This window comes from Euphorbia lathyris, chromosome 10 (assembly GCF_963576675.1).
Source record: "Euphorbia lathyris chromosome 10, ddEupLath1.1, whole genome shotgun sequence".
In the NCBI taxonomy this organism is placed as follows: Eukaryota; Viridiplantae; Streptophyta; class Magnoliopsida; order Malpighiales; family Euphorbiaceae; genus Euphorbia; species Euphorbia lathyris.
Window position 1 is genome coordinate 62677786 of NC_088919.1, and position 11298 is coordinate 62689083.

Here is an 11298-nt window from a genome sequence, read left to right on the forward strand (position 1 = left end):
GAACCTCATGTCAAATCTGGTGGGTTTTTTAAAGCTTTTTTTTTCCTACAATTGATTAACTGAAAATCTGACCAAAAAAAACAACAAAAAAGTTATGATATTATGATATTTTAAGATTTAAAATCATATAATCTTAAAATACATAAAAACAATTTTTATAATTGTAAATAAAAATTAAAATCTGATTTTTGATATAATTTCCTTCCCACATGAATATCATAACTAACTACAAAATTACAACTAAATCAGTTTATGAAACTTAATTCTGAATATGTCATTATTTGCTATATATAATAAATAAAATATGATTTTACACTCCACTTCAAAAAAAATTAAATTCTAATTCATAAATTCTAAAACCTAAACGATATATTCTAGACCCTAATTTATAAACTCTACTTCTTAAAATAGATTAAAAATAGTAAATTAATTAATTTGATATAATCCAAAATTATAAATTAATTAATTTGATATAATTCAAAATTATGACTTAAAAAATGAATTTCAGTGTGCTTTACTTTCCTTTTAATAAAAATTTATTTTTCATTTTTATATATGGGATGGAAATTGTGTAGACATAGATAGTACTTTATATCATATTAATAATTAAAATACATTATCAGCATTAGTTAATATTTTCTAAAAAACAAACAAATAAAATACTGTAATAAAAAGGAAAATAATTAATATCAATATCAATTAAAAGAATAAAATAATTGTTGAAATAAAAAAAATAAAAACAAAACTAATATTTACATTATAAGCTAGAAAATAAAATAAAAAAAAAAAAAACAGTAGCAATTCCTAGTTTTTCTGTAAGCAAGAAACACTAGGAAACATATTGCCGCTGAAACGTCCATGAACATTAGAACAATAAGAAACTGCATTTTCAGTAGAAACTCCATGTCGAGATTCATGTGAGTCAACGGATATATCGATATCCTCCATTAAAATATCTTTGCATCCGACTGCTTCACTGCATGCTAATCTCACCGCTTCTTTTTCCATTGACGTCCCTTTTATATCCTTGTATTTTATATCACTCACTTCCACTGCTGATGATTTCTGCAAATTAATTTCATTTCCATTAACTAATCACAATTATATATTAACCATCGATATCTAATCACAATTAATAATTGACCAATTTACTTACATGGTCACCGCATTTCTTATGGGGGCAGTAATACTGATCGATAATTATAGGATTTAATGAATTCTTTAATGTTATATGCTCGAATGTTATATGTCTTGCGTATCCCCTTCCTCCCTGAATTATACCAAAAATAAACTTATAAGAATCATGATAATTAGGGATAATAATAATGAGAGAAATTATCAAAAGATTAATAATTAATAAAGTTAAATATATTAACCTGCCATGTTTTTATTCTAACCCCGTTCTGAGTTCCTTCAAATGTAACATTATTAACATGAATATACTCTACTTTTTCCTCTTTCCCACGTATCCCCAGACTTCCAATACTTTAAGAAGAAAAAAATGATAAATATAAATAAAAGTTGATTAAAACACAAATTATTAATCAAATAACAAGTATGCATATATTTAATTTGTGAGAATTCAAATACAATATTTATACAATACCTTATTCCATGTCCAGGACCGCATTTGATATTACTAATATCAACATGTGACGAACCGTCGCTAATTGATATACAATCATCACCTAAATGTACGATAAATAAATTTAACAAAAATTAGAGAATATGATATATATAAAAGGAAATTGAATATATACTATTGATGATTAAAGTGATTAAGTATACCTGTTTTAATAATGGAGTCCTGTATATGAATATTTGTAGCATGTTGGAGATGAATTCCGTCGGTATTCGGGCTGTCCCATGGAGCATTAATAGTGATATTTGAAGCATAAACCCAATTTGATCTCTCAAATGCTATATGCATTTGTGGACTGTCCTTGAAATTTAGGTTTTTTATGTGTACATTTTCCGAGTGTGATATTATAAGTCCCTATACATGAATAAATAAGAGATAAATTCAGCTATCTTACTAGTAATTAAATTGATAAACAGTGAAATCATAATTATAATTAGAGTAATCAGTCTTGTACCGTTGCTTTCTTTCCGCATTGCTGCAATAGAAAAATTACACATGATATTAGTAATCTTGAAAAAGAAAAAACTAAATTCGGAAACAAATAATTAAAATTAAATTAGGCTGACCTGTTTATTATGTTTGCAATCCAAGTTCCACCAATTTGTGCCTTGACCATTGAGAGTTCCATAACCATGGATGACGAGTCCATTGATTTTGTCGAATGTAATCCATTGTTTGCATTTCTTATTCTTGCATATCCATTCATGAGGATTAGCCGGTGCTACTAGTTCACCTTCTATCTGTAATGTCACGCATCAAACTCGATATTAGCATAAAAGAAGCAAGAAGAATACCCACAAACTTAAGTGATTTTGTCAATTCGACCTATCTCTAATGTCACGCATCGAAACTTGATATTAGCAGAAGAAAAGCAAGAAGAATCACAAACACAATATATGACTCAATTACCATAACTTTAAGCATATATAGAGCTGAATCAAAAGAGAAAAGCAGAGCAAAACACTTGAAAAAAACAAATAAAAAGAGGGTTTAGAGGATTAGCCGGTTCTATTAGTTCACCTTCTATATGCAATATCACACAAACTTACATATACGACCACCTATAAACAAAGAATAGCTGCATACCCGATAAAAAGGTAGCTGAATCAAAATTCTTGAAAAAACTAAATAAAAAGAGGGTTTAAGCTTATTCATGAGGATTAGCCGGTGCTATTAGTTCAATTTCTATCTGTAATATCACACAAACTACATATATGGCCTGCCTATAAACAAAGAATAGCTGCATACCACGATAAAAAACATCGCCGAATCAAAATACTTGAAAAAACTAAAGAAAAAGAGGGTTTAAGCTCATTTACTTGGACACTGATATCTTTTGATCTACAAGCACCAGAAAAAGTGATAGGTTGCAGCAAATATTTTCTCCCATTCGGAATATACATAGTTGCTGAACATGACGATCCGCATGTGGCACTCCAAGCTTGTTGAAATGCTTGAGTATCATCCCTAATGCCATCACCCACAGCACCAAAATCAACAACATTGTAGAATTTAGTACCGTGACAATGTTTGCTCGAAAGTCTACGGGATTCAGTTGATGCTAAACAAATTAAAAAGCAGAAACAGAACAGTATTAATTTCGCCATAGTCATAATTGATATAGTAAAATTCGTAATTGATGAGATAAACGTAATACCAGGTATATATAAGTATGCAGGGATGAAACAAATTCAGAGTAGGATGAGGATTTCAAATCTATATTCTACTGTAAGATTGATTTGATTTCCGAGAGAGAGAAGATATAGATTTCTTAAAATTGAAATCGTAAATAGGTTAGTGAAATTTTACAGTTAAGAAAAGAAAATCGAATCCTAGATGAATTAGGAAACCTGTTTGTGTTTGTTAAGAATCCTGACTGAAGCATTGACTCCCTACTATAACTAAAATACTCCGAAATTCCTTTATCCACCTTTAGATTTGATGAAATTTGATTATAAATTGGAGAAATCAGATCAAAAGTTAAAAATGAAATGGCGATAAGTAATGGAAGGAAGGTGAAAGAGTAATCACCTTGATTAATTGGTCTCCGCTCAAGCAATGCATCTCATCTATCTTTCTCCGGTACTGTTAGGTTGAATTTTGAACTTGTTGCAGAAAGGAAAGGAAGCGATTTGTTCGGAAATTCGAATATTTCCGATAATGACTCAAAATCTCAGCATTTGTTGCATCGGAAACTCATCCCATCCATGTAAACCAAAACGGAGAAGAAGAGGATATCAGAAAGAAAATGACGAAATCAAGGGTTTCGCTTCTCCTCACAAGGTTGCTTTGCAAACTCTTGCTTGCTCTTTCGTCTCAAATTCCATTTAATCAGTACCACTTGGTCAAACTGGCTCGAGCTTTTAGTTCAATTAGTTCCTTGACATGGTATCAGAGCCTCTAAGACCAAACGGTCGAGGGTTCGAGGGTTCGAGTCTCGGCAACCTCATTAATTTGTGGAATTAATAAAACACATGGCGGGATGGGCCTGTGTTGTGCACGCTGCAAGCCCAATGAGCATTTGCGTGTGGGGGTGTGTCGGAGATTAATATAAGATATATGATTGGGCTTTAACTATCAGCTCGAGCTTTTAGTTCAATCGGTTCCTTGATAGAGGTTGAATCAGAATTAAGTGATTCTGAATCAAGCAATTCTGATCGCAACTCAGATTGCTACAATTCTAATCGCAATTCCGATCGCAACTCAGATCACAATTTCAATCACGATTCAAATTGCAATTACGATCGTAATTCTAATATTTCTAATTTAGAATCAACAATGAATGTATAAGCAAATTCATCAAACAACCAGAGCGGTGATAACCCTGGTTTGATGATTGTCAACATAATTTTCGATGGAAAGGGTTATAATCTGTGGAAAAGGAAATTGTTGCTAGCTATTAGTGCAAAACGCAAGACAAATTTCATCATAAAGAACGATGAACCAGTAGATCGAATCTCATATGCACATTTGAAATGGAAAGAAATAGATGACCTGGTTCTCTCTTAAATCTTGAATTCTCTCACCAAAGAATTGGTTGCAGTCTTCATTCATGTGAAATCTGCTCAATGATTGTGGAAGGAGATAGAGCAAAGGTACGAGGAAAGCAATAGTCCTCTCATTTTTCAACTTCACAATGAGATTTGCAGTTCGACTTAAGGAGGTATGCCTTTAGTAGACTTTTTTAATAAGATGAAAATTTTGTGGGATGAATATGCAATATTAAAGCCGGTTAAAAATTGCACTTGTAGTAAGTCAAGGAAACTTGCTCAAACACAGATTGAGGATGAACAATTGATGCAATTTCTGTCCGGATTAAATGCTAAGTTTGATCACGTTAGATATCAAATCTTGAGCATGGAACCATTGTCTCCTGTTAATAAGGCATTTTCTATGCTTTTCACGAATTGAGAAACAAAGAAGTGGAAGTACAAATAATAATACAATTGAGTTTGTTAATCTGTCTGCTTGTGGTAGAAAACAAGGATATAACAATAGTTATATGGTATATTACACAATAGCCAGGATTAAAATTTTCTGCATAGGACTCGAGATAAATTAAGATTTGAATCTTCTTTATTTGTATAAACATGATAAATCATAGGTAAATTCACAATAGTCAGGATTAATAAATTATTTATAAATGACTTTTAAACAAATTTATTTAAATATCAAATCTGATGGGTTTTTTTTAACTTTTTTTTCCTGCAAATCTGACAAAAAAAAATTATAATATTCTGATATTTTAAAATTTAAAATCATATAATATAAACTACATAAAAATTTAAAATCATATAATATATTAAAAGTACTGATTTTACTAGTTTGATATAATCCAAAAATATGACTTGACATAGTTGTAAATAGTTTTTAAAAGATGAATTTCTGTGTAATTTTCCCTTTTAACAAGGGCAAAAACACCATTTTATCTAAAAATAAATAAATATGTAATTACCATTTAAAAATTTAAATTTATATTAATAATCTATTTAAAATTGAATTATTAAAATTAGTTAAATTAATTATAACATTTAAATAAATATAAGAAATAAAAGATTATGAGCGAATATTAGTCTCTTTAATTCTTTTTATTGGAACTATTATCTGGTTGAGAGCATACCTATGACTATGGAGGTCATGAGTTCGAATCATATTCGGGTGGGGTGGAGATTTTTCTTTCTTCTTTAATGATGTAAGCGTATTATATACAAAAAAATTTAAAAAAATAATAAATAAATAATAATAGTTAAAATAACTTAAAAAGGCGATTAGCGTTTTTATACAAATATTTGCAAAATAAATAATAAATAATTAAAAATATTTTAATTATATTCTTAATTTAATTGGTAAATAACTTTAAAAAAAATTGAGTACAGAAAATAAAATATATTTTAAAGACACATATCGCTTATCAATGTAACATGAAAAAAATATATCGTAATGAGGCGGAAATGAGAAATCTTCATTATAACGGAGATAATTACAAAATTAGTTATCCAATTATCCCCTATTAACAACATCCCTATTTAGAAGTAAAAAGTTTCTATAGCCACTAAAGTACGAATTTTATATATCAGTGATCATTAAAGTAGTTTTTAACCTAATAAAATCAATAAAATAGCAAATTTTTATAAATAAAATCACTGTGATCCAACGATTTGAAACCGAAAAGCTGTTATGGCTGTTAGATCAACAACAACACCTCACAGTTCCCGACATATGTGGACATACAGCCATGTCGACTTCTTAGTGGTTTAGATCGTCAAATTTATCCATAGTGACTTCGTTATTGCTACTTTAACGACTTTGTCAGTTAGTAACTACTTTAGTGATCATCAATACGTTCAACATTTACTTTAGTGACCGTAAAAACTTTTCGACTTCTTTAGTGGTAGATAAATATAAATGTACATAAAAATAAATTACTGTTTAATTAGTATAATACATTTGGATTTGTCTACCATTGAGAGGCTGAACAGGCCTAAAATTAAGCTTGTATTCCCCCGTTAATGGAGATTTAATGGCTTCCACTTGTTCCTCACTTACTGTTTTTATCTGCACATATAGTAAAATCTTCATAAATTAATACTCGATAAATTAATAATTTTTTTAAAATAATAATTTCTTCTGGTCCCGACTTGGGCTAGTTCAGTAAATTTATACTCAATAAATTAATATCTCTATAAATTAATAAAATTTCATGATCCCAACATTATTAATTTATAGAGGTTTTACTGGATGTTAGTAATCATTATAATTTCAGTTTTATTATAATTAACTTTAAAACTTTATGGATAATTCCAAAAAATAACATGTACTTCGACGATTTGTAGACGAGTATCTATGATTTTTTGTTACAAAAAGAAAATTGAGGTCCTTGTCTATTTGCAAAACTAAGGACTTCTAAGTCTATTTGTTTGCCGGAAAATATTATGTAGAAATTTTTTTTTCTTGATTTTCAGGTGTTTATTTATTTGGGAAAATAAATCAACAGATAATTTTAGGTTAGTGAATAGAAAAATAAATGAAGAAAGTGAGGAAAATGTTTTACTGTTTTGAAAAAAAGTAAAACATTTTTCTAAACTTTTAGAACCCTACTTTATTCCTTTTTACTATTTTGAAAATAGTAGTCACCCACCTTTTTTTTTGGTGTTCTAGTCAAACATCGGAAAATATTTTATTTTCTAACACAATTTTCTTTTACCCAAAAAAATTCAAAACATAATATTTTTCGACAAACAAACAGAGTACACTGACAATTTGACCGAGATAACGTCAAAATAGAAAATTGCAAGAATTGATGATAATCTAAATAACTTTAATTTTTCAACTTTAATTTTTGAGATAATTTATGTGTGGTTTGGTTAGGAGAGAGAAAGTTAATGTTTAGAGAGAGAAACCTCAAAAAATGATGATGTTAGAACATAAAAAATTTGGTTCCATAATAAATAGGGTAATTAATTTATTAGTCCCTATATTTTGACAAAACACACTGTTTAGTCCCTGTATTTTCAAAAACACATAGTAAGGTCCCTAACCTTTTTCTCAATGAACTGTTTAGTCCTTCCGTCTGTTTGTTAGATTTTTTACCGTTTATGACTTCGGAAATAACTCAATTACCCTTTACTATTTACCTTCAAACTTTAGAAGAGAAAATCCAATTTAAAAGAAGAAGCTATTTGTATGGAGAACAAGAAAAAGAAAAGGTCCAATGCTTACGAATTTGAACGATTAAAAAGAAAATCAAGAAGAAGAACACCCAAAGTTGATTTCAGATGCATTAGAGTTTAAAGGAAAGGAAAAGAAGAACGCAAATCCAAATTGACTAACAAATCTTCATGAGAGTCTAATGGCAGGGACTAAACAGTTCACCGAGAAAAACGTTAGGGACTAAACTGTTCATCGGGAAGAAAGTTAGGGACTTTGTCATGTATTTTTAAAAATATAGGGACTAAACAGTGTGTTTTATCAAAATATAGAGACCAATAAATTAATTACCCTAATAAATATGATATTAAACAAATTTAATTCTTGTAATTTTTTATTTTGGAGTTATTAATAGTCAAATTGACTGTGCCAACTTAAAAATCACTGGTTTTGTAAATGAAGGAAACCTCAGTCCTATTTTCACAAAAAAGGAAAAGAAAAAAGAACACGAATTCATCTACAAATTAGCGAAAATACATGAATTATTTTTTTTATTATTATTAAAGGTAGGATACCAAAAATTAATATTTTTGGTTTATATATGAGAAAGAAGATAGTAATATGGAATGTAATTTTTTTTTTAATATAAGGAATGTAATATTTACCCTGGGAAGGAGAGTCCAAATAACGGATTCGGTGCATGGTGGAGTGGTAAGAGAACCGTTATATCTGTAATATTTGTTAGTTTTTTTACCGAGAAGTCTTGTATCCAACTTTCCCAAGGACACTTCTACAGGGTTTTTATGTTCTTTTACCATCTGAGTCAGCTGGGTTAAACTCGTATTAATCTGCATATATAATAAAATTAATTAGGATAATCTTACGTCTCTAAACTCCATTTAATTAACAAAGACGGAATGTCTAAATAATAAAAAGTCAGGGACTTCTTGTAAAAAATCAGGGACTACATATTTGATCAAAATTACAGATATAGAGTCAAATTTTCAAAATTTGTTAAGATAAAGGACTAAAGAAGAAGTCTTTATATATATATATATAAAATAAAATAAAGGGATAATGGTGAAATTTAACTTTAACGTTTTTAGAGAAATGCATATTTAGCCATAACGTATAAAATAGTACAAATTTAAACCTAAGGTTTAAAGTAAGATTAATTTTAGTCATACATTACTGAAAATTTGAAAAAACTGGTTTGACTGTTATTTAACTGTCACATCAGAACTGCCAAACAAGTTTATCGATAAACGGAAGCAGTTTCGCATATTGTTGGGTGATTATTTCTAACTATATTAGTAACACAGCAACAAATATAGATAAATAGGAAAAAAATTGTGATTAATTTGTATGTAGCCGACTTAGTTGTTGACATTTTAACAAGTTTTTTTAACCGTGTAGTGACATATTAAATAGTTTAAACATAATTAATATTTTGAAAGTCTCATTTGATAGTTAATTAACAGTTAAATTAGTCTTTTCGAATCTCTATAACGTAGGACTATAATTTTTTTTTTATTAGATAGCGTATGACTATAATTGATTTTACTTAGACAATGTTAAAATTATAGGACTATATGTACCGATTGGATAAATTGATCAGGTTGACCAAACTGGTATAGGATTCCAACAACAGCGAGACTTTCATCCGGTGCGGTATGGACCATGTGAAGCTCCAATGGGTACCTGTAGTTTCAATCATGTCAAATCAAAAGTTATTAGTATATAATAGAGGTGTTCAACGGTCGGTTCGGTTTAAAAACCGAATCAAATTGAAATAACCGATCACCGAATAACACTAAAATGAAATTCGAATCTAATAATATTAACAAACAAAACCAACCCGAACCGAGTATTCAGTTTTTGGTTTCATCATTTATTAAATAAATTATTTTATATTATAGATTATATATTACAATATTTATTAACAAAATTATAAATCCATGATTTGAAATACTGAAAATCAATATTTAATTTTTCATTTAAGATATTTCATTCACGTGACATATTTTATATAGTATAACTATAGAGAAATTACACTTGTGGCCACTGAAATTCCCCTAACATTGTGGTCACTGAACTTTAGTTCATAACGGTATAGCCATTGAACTTTATACTTTTTAACGCAGCTGATCACTCAATTTTAACTAACTCCTCAAAATGACTGTTAACGACTTCAAAATGAAAATATTCAAGAATTAAAATTGTTCGGGACGACATTTACTATGAAACCATGTTTTTATTTTCTAAAATCATCGCAAGCATCCAGTCCTCAAGGACCCTCACTCTATAGGGGGGAAATGACATGTGTCGTTTTTGTCAAAAAAAAAAAAACTCACTTGTGGTTTCTCCTATGGAGGATCTTCTAAGTATCGTATGCTTGTAATAAAAATTGTGAGAAAGAGGTACTTACTGGACTCCATTAAGACGATGCTCAGAGGGAGAATGCCAATGCATCAACCTCATTGTGTAATTTTTACCGTCCATTATCATTGATGCATGATCGCTAGTATAACGCACCTGTATTTTCAATAGAATCAGATATTCATACCTAACTTTCATGATAATTAAAGTGATTTAAAATCTACTATTATAAAGTTTTTCTCCCCTCATTCGCTCTAAAAAAGACTTAGTGCTCTTATTTTTGAGGAGTAAGAGTCTCATGGAATTTCATATCATTCTAAAACTTCTCAAAATTAAGTTAAATTAGGACTACAAAAAAAACTTGCTCGTTTTGAACAAACTAAAGGAAATTTATCCCATTCGTATATTAATCAAGTTGGATTTTGTAATTAAATACAAACCCAATTAGTTAATTAATCAACCATCAATAGTAAGGGTGGTTCTAACGGCTATGGGCCAAAACTATCACCGTAGAGGTGGTTCTAGCAGTCGGGGGCCAAAACCATCCAAGATAGGGGTGGTTACAACTGGGGGGAGGAGGGAGTCTGGACTCCTCTAGGCCCCCTGCTCTAACCCTTCTGTCTACGCCTTATACAACTCATGATTAGCGTAATACGTAAATTATTGTGATTTTAGTAGGATAAATACCCCGATATTGACACCATTATCAACAAGAAAAGCCGTAGCAGGTTTATAAAATCTGGTTAAGGGTTGCAGAGATTTTGAAAGAACACTTTGCTTTTCATTAATGTTGATCGGAGACTGATTTTTCCCATCTGAGCATGTTTTGTATGTTTTTCCCCATTCTTTTTCATTCTTGTACGTGAAATCAATTGGATCTGTTATTTCCAAAAAAAAAACAATAATTATTTTTCATGATTAATGGAAAATTACACTAATTTAATATTAAATCAAAATTAATTAACATACGGCTCTGATCAAAACTTGAAGAAACATGAGATAGAAATTGAATAAGAAAAATAATAAGCGAAGAGAAGTAATAAGAAGTCATTTTCGGAGAAAAAAAAATATTTTCTCAATTTTTTCTGAGAAAATATTTCCTCAGTTTTTTCTGAGAAAATATTTCTCAA

At 29.5% G+C, this 11298-nt stretch overlaps 2 protein-coding genes across 3 annotated transcripts; both read right to left on the reverse strand.

Moving 5' to 3' along the window:
- Positions 1 to 770: 770 nt before the first annotated feature.
- On the reverse strand, positions 771 to 3926 carry LOC136209257 (probable polygalacturonase At3g15720). Of its 2 annotated transcripts, none has more exons than XM_066000683.1 (9): positions 3674 to 3926; positions 2962 to 3109; positions 2209 to 2382; positions 2097 to 2117; positions 1789 to 1996; positions 1607 to 1688; positions 1377 to 1485; positions 1157 to 1270; positions 771 to 1065 (listed from the first exon to the last, which is right to left on the reverse strand). In XM_066000683.1, the coding sequence occupies exons 2-9, from the start codon at positions 3043 to 3045 to the stop codon at positions 805 to 807; spliced, it is 1053 nt and encodes a 350-aa protein (XP_065856755.1). In that variant the 5' UTR covers positions 3046 to 3109; positions 3674 to 3926; the 3' UTR covers positions 771 to 804. The 2 variants fall into 2 exon arrangements, with proteins under 2 accessions (XP_065856755.1, XP_065856754.1); XM_066000682.1 differs by having other exon boundaries at positions 2962 to 3203.
- Positions 3927 to 6152: 2226 nt separating this feature from the next.
- Positions 6153 to 11298, reverse strand: LOC136208423 (alpha carbonic anhydrase 1, chloroplastic-like). Its single transcript, XM_065999284.1, has 6 exons — positions 11138 to 11298; positions 10856 to 11046; positions 10218 to 10324; positions 9388 to 9490; positions 8455 to 8637; positions 6153 to 6697 (listed from the first exon to the last, which is right to left on the reverse strand). Exons 1-6 carry the CDS (start codon positions 11217 to 11219, stop codon positions 6572 to 6574), a joined length of 792 nt encoding a protein of 263 aa, XP_065855356.1. The 5' UTR covers positions 11220 to 11298; the 3' UTR covers positions 6153 to 6571.

Bases quoted from the DNA above. Each gene is read 5' to 3' on its own strand.
- LOC136208423 (XM_065999284.1), bottom strand. From the start codon at position 11,219: ATGACTTCTTATTACTTCTCTTCGCTTATTATTTTTCTTATTCAATTT. The intron at 10,325-10,855 runs GTATTTATCCTA...TTGAAAATACAG, and splicing joins ATAATGGTGTCAATATCGGG to GTGCGTTATACTAGCGATCA. The intron at 6,698-8,454 runs GTAAATATTACA...CTATATGTGCAG, and splicing joins TTTGGACTCTCCTTCCCAGG to ATAAAAACAGTAAGTGAGGA.
- LOC136209257 (XM_066000683.1), bottom strand. From the start codon at position 3,045: ATGTATATTCCGAATGGGAGAAAATATTTGCTGCAACCTATCACTTTT. The intron at 2,118-2,208 runs GTCAGCCTAATT...TTTCTATTGCAG, and splicing joins ATTGCAAACATAATAAACAG to CAATGCGGAAAGAAAGCAAC. The intron at 1,486-1,606 runs GTATTGTATAAA...TTCTTCTTAAAG, and splicing joins GGTCCTGGACATGGAATAAG to TATTGGAAGTCTGGGGATAC.